The following is a 21,805-nucleotide window of genomic DNA, read 5'->3' as shown; positions in this document are numbered from 1 at the left end:
GTTTTGATGGGAAATAAGCCACAATTTTACTAAAAAAATGATTTTATTAGTAAAATTGTGGGTTATTTCCCATCAAAACTAGTCAATTAAAAAACAGTTGTTTTTAGAACTCTTTAGCGACGTATTAGTATAATATAATACGTATGGATTACCGTCGAAGGCCGCTATGATCAACCAAAAAAGATGTATTTAATGATTTTTCTAGTGACTTTCTTGGGTGTGAATCTGTTTTTTTAGTTTACTCCTAGTTTAAAAACAAACCATAATAGTACTTCTTCATTGGTTATTCTGTCTGTTTAGGAGATTCTCAGCATTCTTCGATATGTCCACATTTCATATGCTTCCAATCTATTAAGACATTGTTTATTAAGAGTCCATGTCTCCACACCATACAAAAGAACAGAAAATACATAACACTTTAGTACTCGCTTTCTAAGATTTAGGCTGAGGTCTCTACTACATAATATTTTAAGACTGCAGAATTCAATAGCCTTTGTCAATGCCAGAATTAAGTCTTTCAGTAGTATATCTGGTTCTTTTGTTGAGATATACATATACAGCTTCTTATAAAAGGAAAATAACAACAAAAAAAAAAAGGATGGTAAAAGGTAAAATAAAAACTGTAATTTGAATATGTTTATTTCAAATACACTTTGTAATTTACAACGAAAAGTTAATAAAAGAAACTATTTTCAAACAAAAGACAAGTTCTCAAATATTGTGCTAATTTTGAATAAAATCGAGATCACATACAAAAATAAATCAACTAAAAGAATATTATACAACATGCTCATTTTATGATTTTATTAATTAAATACGGGATGTACAGTAATTCATTGGATATTAGCTATATAGTGACAGCTGACGTCAAAACAACGCGTTATTTAGCAAAAAATGTTTCTCGTTTTCGTTCTATAAAACGTTCAGTTTATTAAATTGGTATTAATACCACTATAGCCTACAGATGGCACTAATTAGAGCATGCCTAGTTCATTAATGTTCCGAAAATTTTGCAAGATGTGTTTTCTTTAAAGACCAAATTACGGATGATTCAGTTTTTTTTTTCGAAAGTTCATTCTGATACTTAGATTTGTAGGCCACGTTAGAATAATGTCAATTCCATATTTTTTTATTCCAATTTCTTTTGATTTTATTTATTTGTTAACCTTTTGTTTAGTTTTACTATTTTTCTTCTAAAAATAGTTGGCGTTAAACTTTTCTATCAACTAAATACTCTGTTTAATATACTTTAATAAAAGAACGAAACTCCAGCAAAAAATATATGGCCCTCCGATTGCCCTAGAGAAACTACTTTATTACTCTCTGAAGTAAAAAACGCAATTAAATCGTTAAAGAGAAATAAATCCCCAGGAATCGACACAATACCGGGAGAAATTCTGCAGTCACTAGGTGACAAAGGATTATATATCCTGTATTCTATATGTGTCGTTCTTTATAAGTCGGAAAAATCGCCATCTGATTGGTTTATTTATATTCCACTAAATAAAAAAAGGAGCCACTACTATACTGCGTTCCACGGTCACCTTTCAGTACAGACTCTTATGAAGGACAGTGTTGCCAAGAGATTTTAATATTTATATTAAATAAATTTTAAACTATTTTATACCTCACTTGGTCTATTAAATTTGTCAGTATGTATGAGAAATCTTGTAAGCTGTCAAAGCAAAGGGAGTTTGGCTCGGTGGTAGCGCGTTAGACCGGAGAGCGAGAGGTCGCCGGTTCGAATCCGTGTGTTATCTAACTTTTTTTTTTATTTTTAGTATTGTTTTAATAAAAATTTTTGGAAAGTAGTAAGTAAAAATTAGTTTAATCTTTAAATACAAATAACCTGTTGAAAGTATATTTATTTCGTTGAAATCATATAATAGAAGTATAACTTCTTACGTGCGTACAAAGTACACGTGTTAAAAAGTACAATTTTAAGGTACTCATGTGAATTGCAGAATTCGCTTCGCTCATTCTGCAAACTTTCACATGCGTGCCTTAAAATTGTACTTTTAATATTTATATCATAAATAACTATTAAATATAATATTAATCACAGGCTAATTAAAATTAATATTCAAATGATATATCCTTTATAAAAGGTATATTTGTTAAAATCCCTATACAGGGCTACATCAAAGACAGAACTAGTTTTCGATCGGTTGACCGATCATCATCAGTGCAATCTTAGAATCTACATGCTAACCACCAAAGTAAAAATATATGGGTAAAAACCCTTTACAATTGATCCGTCATCGGAACATATGACAAAGATGTGAATTATAACATGGATGAATAAAATATCCAATGTTTTTCGCCCGAGGTACCAATGAGCTCTATCTGACAAGTTCACATCATGGCTGTACGGAAGCAAGTGGATATATCTTTAATATCGTATAAATATCTTTCATAGTACCTATCTATGAATTATTTAAAAATAATAAAACCCACAGATTTTCAAATTAAGATGTTTTTGACTTCTGGAATATTGTATTTAGACGGACTTTAAGTTCGTCTGCTTAAAACCGGCAACACTGAGCTGCAAGGTTCCATAAGTTTTATATTGGGATATGCTGCCCACACTGCAAAGTGACTGCGGAACGCAGAATAGATGTAATGTAAAATTTTGCTGCATATCATCAAACACAGATTAAAAATTTACCTACACCTACAATATTATACCGCAGGAACAAGCGGAATGAGCAAGTACTGATGAGACAGCTAATTGAGATGTTGAGAGAATTTCAAGCACCCTTGATAATATGCTTTGTTTACCACTAGAAGGCATTTGATTGTGCAATCTTTGAGATGAGACACCGATACAACTGGTGACTTATTTAACAGTCAATATGGCAACATCACTAGATCACAGGTTCTCAAGTCAATTCAGAGCAGAGAGAGGGGCTAGACAAGGTTGTTTGTTGTGTTTTATAACCTGACTTATTCAACCTTTATGGTGCACTTTTTATGAGAATAGCTTTAGAAAAATGGATAGGTGGAGTAACGTTGGCTGGTAGAAAAACTCCAATTAAAGATTTGCTGATGACACTACACTTATAGCACCAAATAAACAAGAAATGCAATGGAGCAAATTTGTTAGAAGTATTTGAGTAAAACACGATCCTCAAGAATGGGAAGACGACAAGACAGAAAGAGAGAGAGATTGTTTTAGTTAAAAATCTTTTAGACCATAATAGTACAAATTCGATCATTGCATCTGAAATTTTACACCTTCTTGAAATTTGCATAAATCAAGACTATTTTGAATTCAATAAACAAATATACACAAACAACAGTTCAGGACTTATTATGGGTAATCCTCTAATCCCATTCATAATTCATGAACCAGCTTGAAACAATTTCTAAACATCCCGTATTTAAACAGTTCTTATATTGGTGGAGATATGTGGATGATATACTAGTATGCTTTACAGGAACTAACAGGGAACTTGACCAATTTCTATCATACATTAATTCACTTCATAGTAATATTGAGTTTACAATAGAAACAGAACAGAATAAGTCCATAAACTTTCTAGATGTTACAATTACCAGACTACACAACAAACATGAGTTCTCCGTATATCATAAACATACCCATACTGATATAACTATACACAATTCATCATCCCATCCTACACAACACAAATTAGAAGCCTACCATAGCATGATACATAGACTGACAGAAATTCCCATGTCAAAAAATAACTTCTAGATAGAACTGAACATCATTAAACAAATAGCAGTAAACAATGGCTATAACGAACAAACAATTAACAAAATTTTAAACCAAAAACTCCATAAGAAAGCCCTGAAATTAGTCTATCCACCACCACAGAAAGAACCCAGTACCTTCTGCTCTATCACATATATCACAAGATAACAACAAAAATAGCCAGATACATAAAAAAGAAAGGAATAACACCAGCTTTCAGAACTAACAACAACTTAAGCAAATATATTAAGAACAATAAGAGCCGAATGAGAAAACAACTACAGAGTGGTGTTTACAAACTAACTTGTGGTGACTGTCCGAAAACTTACATCGGTAAAACTGGCAGAACCTTTGACAAACGGATAGCAGAACACAAAAAGGCTTTCAACAATAGAAAAACAGACACGTATACATACGCACTTCACCTTCTAGATCATAATCATTATTTTAATGAACAGTTTCAAATTCTGCATATTCAAAATCCTTATATAATAATTGGCAATAGGCCTTAAGCTATCTTTATTAGAATCTATGGAAATTAATAAATTGAAAAATAATGATATAATTCTGAATGACCAACTCGAGACAAACAGCTCCCCTCCTCAACCTCTTCAGTTAAAGACTTTAAAAAGGCAAACACATAGTAAACTAAATCACTTGAGAAAGGCACTCTGCCGAAACAGCTGTAGTCACATAGTTGTAATAAATTTTGTGGAAGTATAGAAAACAATCGTTTTCAGTGTTTTATTGTTAGAGAGAGATTTATTTGTATAAATTAAATATCACAAACGCAATCTAGTGGCAACGGTAAAGTTGATACCATTTTCGTTAACTGAACACTTTCTAGATAGAAAAAAAGTAACAATTAAAGCTACACCGCGTTTTTGATGTCATCTGTCACACCTTAGTTATTTTCCAATGAATTACAGCACTCCCTGTCATCCCGGTAGCTCAAAGAGTAATAAAGACGTCTAAATCATTAGCTTGCAGCTCGCTTTGTCATTCCTAATAACTCAACAGCGTAAGACCATTACTTTAACTCTATTACTCTTCGAGCCACCCGAATAACTATAAGACATATGCGCATAAATACGTATATATATAAAGTACGGTTACATGACATCTAGTAACGCAACGGTCCGTAACCACACAAATGGTAACGGACAATCCGTAACGCCTTAATTCGTAACGTCGATAGTTCGTAACGGTATAATTCGTAACGCCAATACTTTTTAGTTTTTCTTTTGGCAAATTTAGCATCACTGTATCTATCCAATAAATGTATTTTGCAGCGAAGAGGAAATTTAAAAATAATATACTATTATTGCAACCATAATAAAAGTTCGTTTCCAAGTCAACAAAAATAAACAGAATAATTCCATTTGACGTTACGAATTATACCGTTACGAAGTTATAGTTCCGAACTGTCGATGTGACAAAGTGTCGCCGTTACGAATTAACGGCGTTACCATTTGTGGCGTTACGAAGTGTCACGTTACAAGATGTCTTGTCCCGAAAAAGTACATGATAATAATTTACAAAGAAAATAAATGCAATAGATTAATACAATATCACAAAGTTATAATTAGTATAATTAAAATCTTTTACCAATGATTATATTTCTTTTTATACAAACCTCGCTCGCGTTTCAAAAATTTCCTTATAAGGTAAACGTAACAATTCAAAAGATTTGATGGAGGGGTCGTAACTGTTCAACAAATATTTCGATCGATAATTTAGCTACTCGACTATAATTTTCTATAGTAGAACGTATTATTTTGATTTGCAAAAATGATTCGTAAAGATCGATGAATCAACTACATTTCAGCTAAAAAAGAGGAATATACTGTTAAGAAACGTATTTTGGAAACATAGCAACCTTACGTTACTAATGTCATGTAAGGGTGTAACGTTATCAATTATTTTATTCCAATTTCGGTTGATTTTATTCAGTTGTTAATTTCCTGTTTTGTTTTACTATCTTTCACTTCACCTTTACCTACATCCAAGCCATCTTCTTAGGCTTTTTCCTAAAATTCGTTTCCTAAGATTATCTAAATCCAATCAAAAGAAGCTGTCTAGATCTATAAGCAAGTTCCACACTACCTACTTTTTTTCAATAACTATCGAGAAATTAAAAAAATCAGTAAATTTTCAGTATGGAAGACGATATTATACCTATTTGAACTACACAGTTTATGAAGCAATTATAATTTTGCTAATTTTGATTGTTTAATAAATTTGTCATAATTGACCATTCCAGGTCACGTGACTTTCGACACCGTTGCCGAGGGGCAAACATTGTGTTTATGGTGTTATTTTTGCTATTTTCTCGCCTTATTATAAAAAATCTGTGGTTTTAACTACAAAAATTTCAAATATTGGATATAGGACACCCTCGTAGGGGATGCAAAAACCCGGTATAATCAGAAAATCAGTTTTCTTGGCCCATATCGTCGTTCTGTTTACAGTGTATTGTGATTATAGTGATTTAAAACATTTCGGTCTTTAAATGCGGCTGGTATTATAAAAAAAACTTACTTTATCTCTTTTACCTTTACTGGAACACTTTCAAACTGAACAAAACGCTGGTATTTTAATCATATTCTTAATTAAACAATGGTTTTCTACACTTAACCTAGTTTGTTTACAATATTTTGCCCACCAGTCGCTGTCAAATGACGTCACCCTGGAATGGTCTATAGTGTGACATTAGACGCCATTTTTTCTAGGTTATGTTAGGTTAGGTCAGATCCTTTCTTTTCCTAAAACTCGCTAGAAGGATCAACATTTATTGCAATAAATAAATTCACAAAAAGGTGTACAAATACACAATATTTCGACAAAAATGGCGCCTGAAAGTCAAGACATATCGGTGACATCTTTTTTAATATTTAACTAGGGACAATTGAAATATTTGATGAAAAGTTAGACCCGTGTTCTGACATTTCGATGTATAATATGATTTTTACGCTACTCTATCAAGCTTTCTAATGAATTCTATAATATACACGGCCATTTTCTCTTTTTGTTCGTCCGAGTACCCAAATACTCGATGGAGCAACTTCAATATATGTCAAAAACAAATTTTCCAATCATTACCAACACTGAGATATTCGTAGGTAGAGTCTAGTATTGGCACTAGGTTCTAAGATTCCTGGTTAATATTTTTACAATATCACAAGTCTTCTATACAACTTAAAATCTGCGAAAATACTTATCATTTGTACATTTTTTAAACCAATTTCATTACAAGAAGCACCAGTTAGTACATATACGAACTAATATTGTAACAAAAATTCACTTGTTTAACAATTGTAGGGATTTTCAAAAAATTTACATAGGCCAAACAGAGAGAACTTTCAAAAACGGATTCCAGAACATAAGATATTATTTTTAATAGAAAAGAAGATACTTGATATTTAATTGAAACCAAATTGATAATTAATAGTACCAAACTTAGGCAAGTTGATCAAATTGTGTATTGTAACGAAAGAGAACTCTTGACCGACCCCCCATATAAAGTTCAAAAGCCTTTTAAGTCTTTCTCTAATTCACGTATTTATATCACACTAAGTTTACCCCACACCTGACACCACTGTAACAAAACGAGCGATTTCGTATTTATATACGACTTTATTAATTATTTATTTATACAAGTTTTCTTTTACAAACTCTAGCTTAAAACTGAACTCTATTTACAAAATATATTCCTATTTATAGCCCAGCCGTTATTCTGGAACAATCCACGCTCATTTCTAGCTATCGGCTCCGCCCGCTTACCTGAGATACGTTCTCGAACACCGTTCTTTACCCCTCTGCCGCCACTACACAAATCGAGACGTGTATGACGTAATCGAATGTTCGAGGCGGCGGGCGGCGGCAGAGGGGTAAAGAACGGTGTTCGAAAACGTACCTCAGGTAAGCGGGCGGAGATGATAACTAGAGATGAGCGTGGATTGTTCCAGAATAACGGCTGAGCTATAAATAGGAATATATTTTGTAAATAGAGTTCAGTTTTAAGCTAGAGTTTGTAAAAGAAAACTTGTATCAATAAATAATTAATAAAGTCGTATATAAATACGAAATCGCTCGTTTTAATACAGTATCTTTCTAGTTTGTGTATTAATTTAATGTCTTGATGGGTCCCTAGACGAGACGCGAGTAACCATGTTATTCCTTACTGATAATCAAATAGGTATTGTGATAATTACTTTCTTTTCTTTGCTTTAGGAAGAACTTAAAAAAGTTGTGACTGGCTGAATGGCAAAAGCCTGTTCCAAAAAAAAACGGAACGGAAAATAGCAGGCAAACACAGTCCATGACGAAGAAAGACTTCAGGTTGAAGAACTTGTGAGATTGGTATGGTATTGATACAAGTATGCTATTTAGGGTGGCAGTGAATAAAATTAAGATAGCTATGATGGTAAACAACGTTCTGAAAGAACATAGTACATGAAGAAGAAAACCGCTCAACTATTATACGGAGATTCAGAATTTCATTCCATTTCTCTGAGCTTTGTGACTTGCTTTGGCGTTTCCATAACTTCCGGTGCCTCTTGCATTGATAAAAATGATCAACAATTGCGCAATTATTACCTCTTTCTATACTGTTTTTGATGCAACATATTCTATACAAACTATTTCAATTTATAGCAAATTAAACATTAAAATAGAGCCTCAATATATTTACGGTGGTATAGAAGACTTGACATTTCATACCTCTACACTCACTAACCTTATTTTTATATCTCAGTAAATAAAGTGTAAGCATTACGTACAATCAGTTAATTATAACTTCTTAAAACCGACTTCTTAAAGATCATGATTAAGTCTAAGCCTTTACTGTGTACATTGTTATTTTATTCTATAACCAATGTATTAACCTCTATTGTGAAATTCACACTGGGAGTGCAGTACGGTTAAGATAGGAAGGCGCATTCAGTGTTGCCACAGTTCCTGTTCGACGCTCTTGAGAGAGCAATCAACAACTGGTGAAGACCGACAACCCTGTGCGTTTATTCCCCATTAGAAATGTATTGCCCTCTCTTAGCCGTACTGCACTCTTGGTGTGAATTTCTCTCTAGACTCTAGCGTGTAGGCATGTATTATTTAAAGGGAGATTCTATTGATAAGTACAAACCGACAGAAATATCTGTATCTGTTTCACAGGTTTTTCGGTTTTTTATTTATTACCTGTTTCACAGTAAAATTTGCTTCCGCGTAAATTTTAAAACTACCTATGTTTATACTATCACAGGATTGTGCAGTTAGTGTCCTATTTTTCACGGCACTTATAATATTAATGATTATTAAAAACGTATTAAATGTATTCTAACTAAACAACTATTCGACGATTTTATCTGACAATCATTTCCATTCTGTAACTCATTTCGATGATAGAAGTCAGGAAAATCGAATAAAGTAGCCAAGTCGAATAGAAATAGTCAAAATCGGTATTCCATAACTCCCTCGGAATCTCTACAATCGGAATAGTGAATAGAAATGACTTCGACACCATTTACCCTGTCGAAATTAGATTTCGATAATCGGAATTGTGCTTGACGCAAGCGCATTGTATTTTGTTTTGACGTTTATATTTTATAGCTACTAAAAATAATTTATTACTACTTATTTATCATTATTTATAGTATTTTTACCTTTTGTATCTGTATCTAATTTTTAGTCTGAGGTGGTATTTACTTAGGGAATTGTAGGTATATTTAATTTAGACATGTACGAGTATGCATGAAACCTAACCTTAAAATTGATTTGGCATCCGAAATTCAGATTCTGAATGCTGAATGTTTGCCAGTCACAGCGTTGCCAAACTTTTTTTGTTTATTTCTTGCACAATTTCAATCAATGGCATAATGTACAAGAATAGATTGTACAAGAATGTTTAAAATATAAATAGAGACTTATAGCGTTGATTGATACATATTAGAGAAAAGAAAATACTTATAGAAAAGACGCTGTTTTTGGGAAAAGTTGTTTATAAGTTATTCTAGCTGGAATCAAATCTTAAGATTGTATAATTATTAGTAATATAATTATTAGTATGATGTAGATGTATCTTACATGATACATCTTATCCTCATTACCTTTTTTATTTATCAGTTTATCTTCTTTTTATAACAATTTTAATTAACTTTGATTTGAAACCATTTATCATCTTTTGAGGTTTCGTGTCCAATATTTACACTGATATTTTATTGTTTACTTTTCAAAACGTTTCTTTTTTGTTATTTCAAAACTATTTTTAAAAATGTAACTGTAAATGTGATAGTATGAAAAATTGAAGATATGGCAACGATGCCGTATTTCAAATTTAGAACTAGTAACAAACAGGTCACAGAACACTAATTTCGCTTGACAATGCGGGGTTGCCACCCCCTCTTGACCGCGTGAAATAGAAATTGCCGATTTCGATTTAACCTGCTTACGATGTGAGTTACAGAATTCCAATCCAAACACGAAAATCACGCGATAGATATCAAACATTCCGATTTCGGGTAATTACGATTCGACTTGGTCATTTCTATTCGATTTGTTAAAAGTTACAGAATAGGGTTGAATGTCGCAAAACCACTGATTTCGTGTACAATGCATTTTAAATGGATGTTTACTATTTGAAACAACGCGTTCGACTGAAGTCCTCTCTCCTTCATTTGCTACCGGCGCGACCTTCGAGGTTTCAGATATATCTGTAGGCTTGTACATTCATATTCAGCTATAGTCGTACAAGTATGAGCTGGTGTATAGACTAGCTACAAGTTATCACCTCATCAAGCACTAGGTAGTGTTCAGATTAAAGACATTGAACAAAAATCATGATTCGTAGTTAGTAACTAAAGAAAAACCTAACCTCTTGTACATAATTCTTACCAAAACAATACTTACACAAACAATAATGTAATGGAATACTCAGAAAAAGTGGTAATGATCAGTATTCGGTGTCCAATCTCAAGATAAAACTGTCAATGGAAGTCCTTAAGCTAAGAATATATACAGGCGTTACGCAGTACAAGATATGGGACTACAATGTAGTAAAAACGAGATAACAAGCTTGTGCAACTGGTTTTAGGGGGAGTACAAGAAACAAGAGTCGGTTTATGTTTGTTCTAGTTTTATGCTGAAGGTTTCGCTGTCTACTGGAGATTTACAAATTATTTTATTAAATGAGGATCACACTAAGCGATGATACTTTACTGAGTCTCCTAGTACGACACTATATTTGCACATATAAAGTGTCTACCTTTAAAAGTATGAGAGCGGGCCAATAAGAGCGTGACTTTTTGAATTTCCCGCCTCTTAATTAAATGGCAACCCTGTTCTTGTCAACAGGCAACTCTCACTTGACTGCGGTCTAAATTTGAACAAGATCTGTCATTTAGTTTGTTTGGCAGCCGCTGATAGCAAACTATCGCGCGTTTTGAGAAGAAAATGGTAAAAAAGTCAATTTTGTGTGCTCATGCATTATTGATTGTGGAAAAAAACTATTACCCAAACCAAGGCTAAGCTATTATGGGACCTCTGCACCATCCATTTCCATGGTAAAGAAGTGGTTTACTTAATTTCGATGTGAGCGTATAAGTATGGAAGATGCCAAACGTTTTGGATGCCTAGTAGGGAACTTGCATAAAATTTTAAATTCGAAAAAATGTTATAAATCACAACAGAACATAATTTAAAACATTTATCAAAGATAAAAAAGATTTTTTGTCTTTAGTTTGGCCCCTAAAGACGATTAAAAATTCAAATTATACCAGCCAGCCCAAAACGCGTCGTGACGTCATCCGGTTATATGTTTACATTCTGCACCAACAAAGTAAACAAAATTGTATATAATTTTAAATTAGACATTATAAACGTCAGTAGAAAATACAGTTATGTGACGTCACAAGTGTTTTTGATCGTTTGACCTATTCATAGAAAATTTGTACTTTTACAAAATGGTTTTATTTTCCATAGTAAACCTTCTTTCCTTTCCTTCAAAAACTGTATCAAACTCCAATCTCAATAAACTGGTATATATTATTACAATGACATACTATAAATGTCATTAGAATATAAATATTTTTTCCTTATTCCGCGACGATGAGCTGGCCAGATACCCAAGAAGGTGGAGACCAATAAACTAAAGAAGAAGAAAAATATACCTAACTATAACCATATAGTTCAACTATGTGACGTCACGGGTCGTTTGAACTATTTTAAATCACAGAAGATTTTAAACTTGTACTTCTAAGATATTATGAGTTTTTGAAGCGTGAAATTTTGGAGAACAGAACAATATTATGTAATAAAAAAAATGTGCAAGTTACCTATTGAAAAAAAAAACGATCACATTTGGCTAAGAGAAAAGTTTTTTTCCGCCAGGATAATGCAAGAGTGCACACATGTGTGCTGTGCAGTTTTCATGGCAAAATCTATGAATTAGGCTCCGAATTGCTCCTCATCCGCCCCATTCTCCAGATTTAGCCCCGGGTGAATATTTCTTGTTCTCAAAATTGAAGAAAGATTTGACACCAACGATGAAATCATCTCAACAACAAATGCCTATTTTGATGATCTCGACAAATCACATTTTTCCGAAGATATAAAAAGATTGGAGAAACGTTGAACTTAGGGCCGGTTGTTCGAACGCTAATCAAGAAGTTGATTATAATCAAGTCCCCTTAACAACCATCAAATAACAAAATCCGTTGTTCGTACGCCAATCAGTTGATTGTATTCAATTAATTATCATTATGATAATTAACATCATTGATTGACTAATTATTAATTAATCAATTAATCTCATAACTGCAATTATGTTTTCATCAACCCAATCAAAGTTGACATTGACAGTTGGTCACAGTAATTAAATATTTGATAATGATCAGTTGATTCCATTTTTGATTAGCGTTCGAACAACCGGCCCTAAGTGTATAGAACTCAAAGGAGACTGTGTTTCGTTCAAGTTATGGACGTATTGACTCGCCCTCGTAACTTTTAAATGCAGATATGACTTCCAACTCATCTGTAACTTGTATTTTATCGCATAAATGTAAACCGAGTCTAGTAGCTCTTTTTGTAGATTTCTTTCTCAGTCATTAAATTTTCTTTCAGCATCTAAAATTATTGAAAAACATTGCCCGATTTCTTGTTTCCCTACTCATCCACATGAGAATAGTACAAAATCAAAAAAGTGTGTTAGAGGTGTCACAGGCAGTGAAGTTGTAGAAGTTTTTTAGTCAAAGATACCGTACTCCTCCTTTATAAAATTGTATAAACATCGTTTCAGTCTTTATTATATGTCTTATTCATTTTAGGAAAGATATTTATAAAAATTTAGAAGATACTTCCGTCATAATACTGTAGATTGAGAAAACCAAATGAAAAATTCTACGTTATGTATATCTAGTGATCTTCCATGATATTGTAATCTGGGAAATTTGTAGTGTACAAACCTAAAGTATTCAAATTAAAGAGAGACATACCATGTAGATTTGCAGCAAATAAATTATAAATAAAACAATGAGAAATCTTAGATCGGAAATCTTATTATATCGTTTGCTTTTCCTCCTAAAATTTGCAAGACAAATGAACGATAAATAAAGCTGACTAGGGGGAATCCACGATTGCATTCCACAACCCGTCAATTTATCTAGGTAAAATTCCATCGAATCCTGATTCCTTGTACTCAGGTAGGAGTAAAACTAAAAAAAATGAAAGACAGTTATAGTCCAAGAGGCAGCTCTGAAAAATTTCTCTGAATTTACTAAAGCCTTGTAATCTGCTTTCTTTACAGAATTAGAAAAAAATGTAAAATACAAAAGTTATTCGATTTTTTTATTATGATTTTTTGACATATATATCGTACTAGTGACGTCATCCATCTGGGCGTGATGACGTAATCGACTATTTTCTTAAATGAGAATAGGGGTTGTGTGCTAGCTCATTTGAAAGGTTATTCAATTCTCTATGCAGTAATATAAACATTAAAATCATTATTTATATAAGTTGTCCAAAATTTTTTTTTAATTATTAATTAAACAATTTATTTAAAAAATTTTTTTGGACACCCTGTATAAACAATCAAGTTAATGTTTATATTACTGAATAGAGAATTAATAACCTTTCAAATGAGCTAGGACACGACCCCTATTCTCATTAAAAAAAGATCGTCGATTACTTCATCACGACCAGATGGATGACGTCACTAGTGCGATATATATGTCAAAAATCATAATTTAAAAATCGAATCAGTTTTGTATTTTACATTTTTTTCTAATTCTGTAAATAAAGCAGTTTAGAGGAGGGTCAAAATATAGTGAATAACCCTGTACATTCATTGGGGCCGACCGACCGGCTCTGTCCCGTCATACAGCTGACCGACTATAATAACTTTTCGTCGTCTTCCTAGTTATTATAACTTTTATTTATATTCAATTTAGAATGTGTGTACTGATTTTCAGCCTTAGTAAATGGATTTAATTACCTCCGCAGGTAAACAATTTTGACAAGCTGTCAGTACTACATGTTCTACGTTTAGCTTGACCGACCGCAGTATGTTTCTCTACACAATCACAGTAATCAACTGTGAAATAATTAGCTTTAGTAAATTCAGAGAAATTTTTCAGCGCTGCCTCTTGGACTATAAAACCAACCGTCTTACTAAGTAAAATATGAAATAATTTGCTGTAAAACGCTGTAGCGACATTTATTTAAAACAATGACTTAAACATCGACTGTATGTCGTTTAATTTAATACTTTTAAGTATGTAGTCTACAATTTAAGCCCAACCATTGTTTGGTTTTGCGGTTATTAGCGTAAGTACTTCAAAGTTCGCTGAAGATGTAGATGAAGATGAGTACTTATACCAATTACAACAGAAGTTTTATACTTCAATGTTAAAGTTTTTTTAAATAATTCTTTCCTTTGCGAAGTCTAAACTTAGATCCCAGATATACAATACCAATCCGTATAATGGCGTAAAAATCCCTCACTTCAACTGCGCAACATAGGAATCACTAAAACATTTTAAATATATAATATAAATTATATAATAGTAAAATAAATACTATGTTAAAACTTATTATTTTAATATAAAAAAGTGCTGTAATTTCTCACGACATCTATCTAGCAATTTTAATAAAACCCTTCAGCTGTTCTGTACGAACCTTTGTGGATACCTTTTTACGGTGATATAGTTCTTCCATTCTATCTTTGCATATGCATGAAATTATTCACGAACAGAAACTAGTACCGCAAAATTAAGCCGCTTGTCCATAGAAACCACAATAAGTTAAACAAGGATAAAAATATGGCATGTCTTTGATATTTTGTTTACTATTAACTTTGACGTTTATCATTTTCAGTGACAGTGCCATTACCGCATTTGTTGTATTTATTATTTGGTGTTTCATACTATTTAAATTTTCAAGTATTTCCCTAACAACACAAAACATTCCAGGAATGTACTATCAAAGTTCTATTAATGTTTGAATGTCCTGGACATTCAAGGAACATTCGGTGAACATCTGATTAAATTATTGGTGGAATGTTACCACAAGACATTCTATGAACATAGTACCAATGTCCTATATTTTAAGAGAGGACATTTACTATTCATTTGCGTTCATTTTCAAATTTTCCGCGCGTGTATCTATGTATTAGGCAATCCAAACCACGTGACTTTTGGTTCTCATACAAAAAGTTACAGAGGTTATGTTTATAATATGAATCTATTTCTCATTGTTTATCGTCGTATTTTGTCTATTTTGGATTCATTTGGATTTCGTTTGCTGTATTTTGTGAACTTTATAAACAATGCAAAGTGATTATTTAAGGAAATTATTATTGGAAACTCCAGATGTTGGAGAAAGGTAGGGGAAACAATTTTTATTTAATGTTCATTTTTCCCTGATATTTATCAATATTGATGAATTTTGCAAGCAATAACATTATTTCTTTTATTGTTTTAGATATTTATTGAAGCTGAAAATAATTGGGGATTTAGATCCATATACAATTCAGTCAGAATTGGATTTTACAGTAAAGTGCATTCCGCCAAATTACTATTAGATATTTATACATATCTGGTGGAGTCTCACAGTTACTACTCTAAGCAGCAGATGAAAGCATACAAGCCTTCAGGCACATAAATATTTTACAGCTGGATTTGTTTTTAAAGTTGGAGTAAAGTTGGAAGTCACGAGCAACAACTTCATAAGTACCTACAAGAATATTGAGGAAATCCAGCTCCTCGATACTACTGGGCCAACTAGAAGATTGAAGAGGACAAAGCCTTTTGAACTAGTTTCAGTGATAGGTGATAGTAAAAAGCAGAGCATAGTGCTTGTGTGCCTGTGTATGTTAGAATAGTGCACGATCTTGTTAGATTAGATAAGAGACGCTACGGGGTAAGCTCTTCATTTTAAGGAACAGTAGTAATTTAGGTTGAATTAAAATTGCTCATTGGTCAGTTATGACCAGATTGTAATTGTAGTGTACAATTCAATACAATGAATCATCATCGCAGTGATGATGGAAAAAAATATATGACAAGATTTTGTGCAAAAAAAATGTTTATATTTATCAAGGATGTATTATTTGGTAAGTATGGCTACATATACTTCTGGTATATCGTCGGTGCTGTGACAATACCTCCTATCTGCTTTTTCATCAATTTTGTAGGAGACGAAAAACCATTTTTAGGGTCATCCCTGTTTTCACATGTAAATTTTGACATGTTTTGTAGGAAATAGATAGTTGAATTTACTACAAAACATATCAAAAACTATCATATGAAAATAGGAGGTGACTGTAAAAAACTTTTTAGTCTCTCTTACAAAACTCATGAAAAAACAAATCAGAGGTATTATGTCACATCAGCGACTATATCCAGGGAATGTATAAAAAATATACTGTGAATGTCCAAAGAACATTCGTAGACATTCATGGAATGTTCCAACAAGACATTCAAGGAATGTTTAAAATGCTGACAGAGGACTTTCCTGGGACATTTAGGGGACATTCTTGTGCTTTTGAGGACATTCCAGGAATTTTTTCAATATCCTGTGTACATTCTAGGAACATACATGGAATGTTTGGTGTTATTAGGGTTGTATATGTCGTTGTAATTTTTATTTTCAAACATAATTGTTATAACGACTAACTATTGCTCTCTTAATTTGCTTACTTCCGGTAAGTATTTATTTTTACGCTAATGACACAACTAATATTTTCTAACCTACAAATTTTTATTACATTGACAGTACATATCAATGATATTACATATCGACGTAAGTTTCGCTTAATGTTTTGATTTAACTTGTTAACTTGTTTGCAAATGAATCATGACGTTTGTGCAAAGACATAATGGAACAACTATATTCTTGTGGAAAACTGTACTTTGCATAAAATATCAATTTTTGAGCAAATGATTTATTGCTTTTTCATTATTGTAGCACGTTTCAAGAAAATGTGTCGTTAAAAACGAAAGGAGCTAATAGAAAAATCAGAAAGATTTTTTTTACACAAAGGTGCTGCAAATAAGTATACATCTATTTTACTTCAAAATTGATGCTAAAAGAGCTTCGTTAGCAATTCAAGTATCGGTTAAGTTAAATGACCAGTTTTGTGTATATTTACAATTAAAAAGTCAAAACTGGATCACAAAAGAAGACACAGTCCTTATCAATTTTTGTGCAATTGTTACAGTATTTAGAAGCAAATCTGTCCACTTATAGTTTTTGGACATTTGGACAAATTTAATTGACTAGATGCACCACTTCATCCAAAATGGAGTATAATGTGAACATTGTAGAAATAATTATTCATAGTTTTAAAAGTTTTAATAGATGAATACCCTCCTCTTCGTCAAGGAATGACTGCCATCTTCTGAAAAGTAATTTGTATTTTCGCTCAGCTTGGTCCTCTTATTGGCAATTAAAAATATTCTGGTTAATGAACGTCAGACCCTGGTTCAACAAAATATCCATGCAGTTTTTCCGCTACACAGATGTTTTGCCATGATAAAGATAAAGATAGCCATGATGATCGTCAACATTTGTCACGGATAGGCACGTTTTTAGTGCGGAAGACGTTATTTTTTGAAGTAATACTTCTTTACGATTGAGAGTGAAATTTTATAATTCTGGGCGCATGCGCACAGACAGTATGTAGTTCGTTGCTAATCTTTCAAGTTATGTATGTATCAGCGCAAGTAAGTCATTAAAAGAATATATTAGTGTTTTTAGTAAATGTATTATTTATTATAATTTTTGTGTCTTTGGATTTGTCTTCCTCGGGAGTAAGATAATAAAATATCTATTATAACATTTTTATACTTCACTTGATCTGTTTGCCACCGTGATGTGTAATTATATCCGAGACACCACGTAGACGGGGCTTGATAGCTTGTTTGGTTCAGCATTGGACCAGAGATCGAGAGGTCCCGGGTTCAAATCACGGACGATTCATTTGTTAATTTTTGGTATTGTTTTAATAAATTTTTTTTGAAAGTGGTAGGTAAGAAGGTTAGTTTAATATTTAAATAAAATACAAATAAACTGTTAAGTATATTTGTTTCGTTGAAATTATATAATAGAAGTATAACTTCTTATGTGCATACAAAGTACACACACATGCTTTTTTATATAATTTCCATTTAAAGTACCTACATCTTATTGCTAAAAGCCATTGCCATTATCCACAATTATATACCATGAAACAACAAGAAATGACACTAATGACAACCGTTTCATAAGCTCACGAAGGATCATTTTAACCAATGTTGCCATAGTTTTATAAAATATGTTTTCTTATGAAAAAATATTAGGATGATTCCATATCAAACCAACCAATTTTGGATTTGTTCCGAAAAATTTTTGGTTTTCCGATTTGTCTGAAAATTGGTGTATAGCTTCTGCGGAACGTAATAGTAAGACATTTAAGCTCGAACCGTCTCCTTATTCTTCTTTTTTTTTCCAAAATATCATATTAAGCAATTTTACAGTGATTTGGTATTTATTTACACAAATTTGCCTTTTTCATCGTAAAGTATCAATGGAAAAAATATTTTAATAGAAAGGACTCAAAAATAGCACTATACGGCATTATAACAAGTTAATACGGCATTATAACGTTAAAATACCGTTTTTTACATTTTCCTTCATTCTCAAAATACATGTACTTCGATTTGGTTGAAAATTTGCCCACAGAGATCCAAAACACAGGACTTTAAGTGGTTAAAAGAATTTGTACAGTTTTAAAATACAAGAAAAGTTGAAGTTGTCGTGACTTAAAATTAAGAAGTAGCAAACAGCATTTCCAAATTTGAAAAAAATTTTAAATGGTTTTTTGTGTCACACGAAGTATATAGATTTCTTACCCAGATTATAAAGTGTGCCTAAATGGCATTGTATTGTCTTATTAAAAATGTAGTACAGTAAAATTTATTTTCTTCGCTTGTATATTTAACTCTCTTGCCACCTTCTTTTTCTTCATGTGCCTCATCATTTAAGGACATTTGCGATCATTATGGCCCATTTTACTTTTCCACTCCACTGCTTTACATTTTTCAACCATTAGTGCGTTGTCTCCCTGGGCCTCTTTTTCCTCCACTTCCCCTTCCTCCACTAATCGCATCAACTCGTATTTTATCTCTTGCCATAATTCACTTTACTTCATTTTTTTTTTCTTTCTCTTGTGCTCTTTCTATTCGATTTTTGGTCTTGTTAGTCAATACTTCAAGCTTGACCGAAGGGATTTATTTTCGAAAGTAATTGTTACATATTTGCAAGACAAAAAACATAATATGTATAATTTCTGGAAGTAAAAACTTCATTATACGTTAATATTGTAAATCATCAGGCACCTATAAGACACAATATATAAAAGCAGTACTTATATGTTTTCCACAAGAAAAACCGTGTAGGAATCCACAAAATTCAATTTTTAGCGAAAACTGTTTGATTTTGACAACAAATAATCTAAAAAATTGATATATACTGATACAATTCTTATATTTTTCCGATCGGCTTAAGATCTAACTATTAAAATCTCAAATTGGCAACACCGATAAATTATAAGAAGTATATTGAAAGAACCAATGAGTCAGTTACATGGATCACCTATTAATTTTTTGTTCACTCACATTCCTTGGTCAATAACTGGTTTATTTTTATACCTACAGAAGAGCTTTTCACGTTAAGAAGGAAACGTTGCGTATATAGGGTTACGTATTCCTTATGGACGATAGAAGTGCGTCGATGCCGCTTCTATCGTATAGATAATGAATCGTATATCGGCAGTCTATTGTCCTTTTCATGAGCATTTTTCAGTGCGTAACAAATGATAGGAAAACGAGTAAGTCCGTGATAATACACATTTATGACATTTATTCTAACATGACATTTTAGTTAAATCTGACAGTTGTCACATTTTATTTCCAATTTGGAATAAAAACAAATCAAATGTGTTTCTTGCATTTATAAAATGGTATTTTCTTTGATTTGTATAGTCTTATAAATTATACAGATTATATTTGTAATATTATTATCTAATTAAAAAAAAATATTTTTTTATTATGGCGCCATCTATCGACAACTAGAATAACTAGAATAAATGTTGTAAATGTCTGTAATCACGGACGTGCCTTTTTTTCTGTCACATACAATTTAATGCGTTAGAAAGAAATCGAAAAACTGTGACGCACTGAAAGATGATCATGAGAAAAAGAATACTTGCCACACGTGACTGATAGTTTTGGCAACACTGATCTGCATAAGCCAAACGTTCCGTTTTTAACGTGAAATAAAGTGGTCATACAATTTACCCGTTACAGTGTTGCCACGTTGTACATTAATTATTAGATCTCCCGAAATAAACCGAAAGTAGCCAGTCAGAAAAATTTGAGCATTCTACATTTAACGTTTGTTATGAGTTACAGATGTGTTCAAATCGTATGAAATGAGTTGTTTCTAAAGATGTACAGAAAAGCTGAATGTGTATACGACAGCGAATACTCTTTTTCCATAATCCACCTCAAAAAACAGAACGTACAATGGGATACGTTAGAAATATCGAGATTATCATTACTTACATATTAAATGTTATTATAAATTGTCGTTTTAGTCTGGTTCGTGTGTAAAAATTATACAAAAAATTCAATAATTATTAAACAGCAAAGGTAGTTGCACTTTGCACGTGAATTACCTCCGGTTCAGTTCTGATTTGATTGCTGAAAAGAAAAAAAATAGCATTAGACATTAAATTAAATTTCAATAAAACATGCGGTGCATGTAAACAATGATTTTAGTTGTTAAAGGTGTTCAAAAGTTAACTACTCGTTCTATAGTAACAGTATATTATTAAAATAACTTTATCACTTTTCTCTTTTCTCGATTATTAGTTTTTATTGTATAGTATATAAATTATTGTAATCATGAATACATAGATAGTGAAAAAATAATCCTATTAGTTAAATTAATTAATAATTTACGCGATTAAACAAATAGCTGTTATCCAAAATATTCAAAAACTGAACAAAAAATCGCCGTCAGCTAATGTTTACATCTAGTGCATAGCTACTATACGACGCAGACATGTACAGCGTCATAAAGTTAGCGAAATGGTTCTTTTAAAGTCATTATTTTTACTTCTGCAATAGCTAAAATAATTACACCTTTTTTGCGGATAATTGCACCATTCAAAATTTCATTTGCGGATTTTCCGTTTTCGAGATATAAGCAAATGAAAAGTGGAGATTTCGGCGCAGCGTTAAAAATAAATTTCGACCTCCATTCGAAATCCAAATACAAAAAATCCCAATTTTGGGACCAAAAAAAAAGGGGAAACGGGGAGAAGAGAAAGGCCTTCTTGTTGACAGCCTGTGGATGAATGAAGGCATTGAAGGCAAAGTGCTTCGGAAGCGATGTCGACCTTGCAGCTGCCATTCCGCTTTCGGAGCGCTGGATGATAGATGAGGGTCTGGTTTAGCAGGTAGGCATTCGGCATAGCCTCGGAGACGAGAGGGCGTTTTACCTCGGGAACTATCGCTGGAGCTACGAAAAATAAATCCTGCACTAAGG

At 32.3% G+C, this 21,805-nt stretch overlaps 1 protein-coding gene across 4 annotated transcripts in view; it reads right to left on the bottom strand.

The window, feature by feature from the left end:
* Positions 1 to 621: 621 nt before the first annotated feature.
* LOC126892898 (protein enabled) overlaps positions 622 to 21,805 on the bottom strand; it is a 186,823-nt gene continuing 165,639 nt past the window's right edge. For 3 of the 4 annotated variants that reach the window (XM_050662731.1, XM_050662730.1, XM_050662732.1), the window contains exon 8: positions 622 to 20,955. In XM_050662731.1, coding sequence (XP_050518688.1) covers positions 20,927 to 20,955 — 29 coding nt within the window. In that variant the 3' untranslated portion in view covers positions 622 to 20,926. The remainder of the gene's footprint in view (positions 20,956 to 21,805) is intronic. The other variant, XR_007701040.1, reaches the window with a different exon arrangement.

This window comes from Diabrotica virgifera, chromosome 9 (assembly GCF_917563875.1).
Source record: "Diabrotica virgifera virgifera chromosome 9, PGI_DIABVI_V3a".
NCBI lineage: Eukaryota > Metazoa > Arthropoda > Insecta > Coleoptera > Chrysomelidae > Diabrotica > Diabrotica virgifera.
This window is presented reverse-complemented; position numbering and strand designations above follow the sequence as displayed.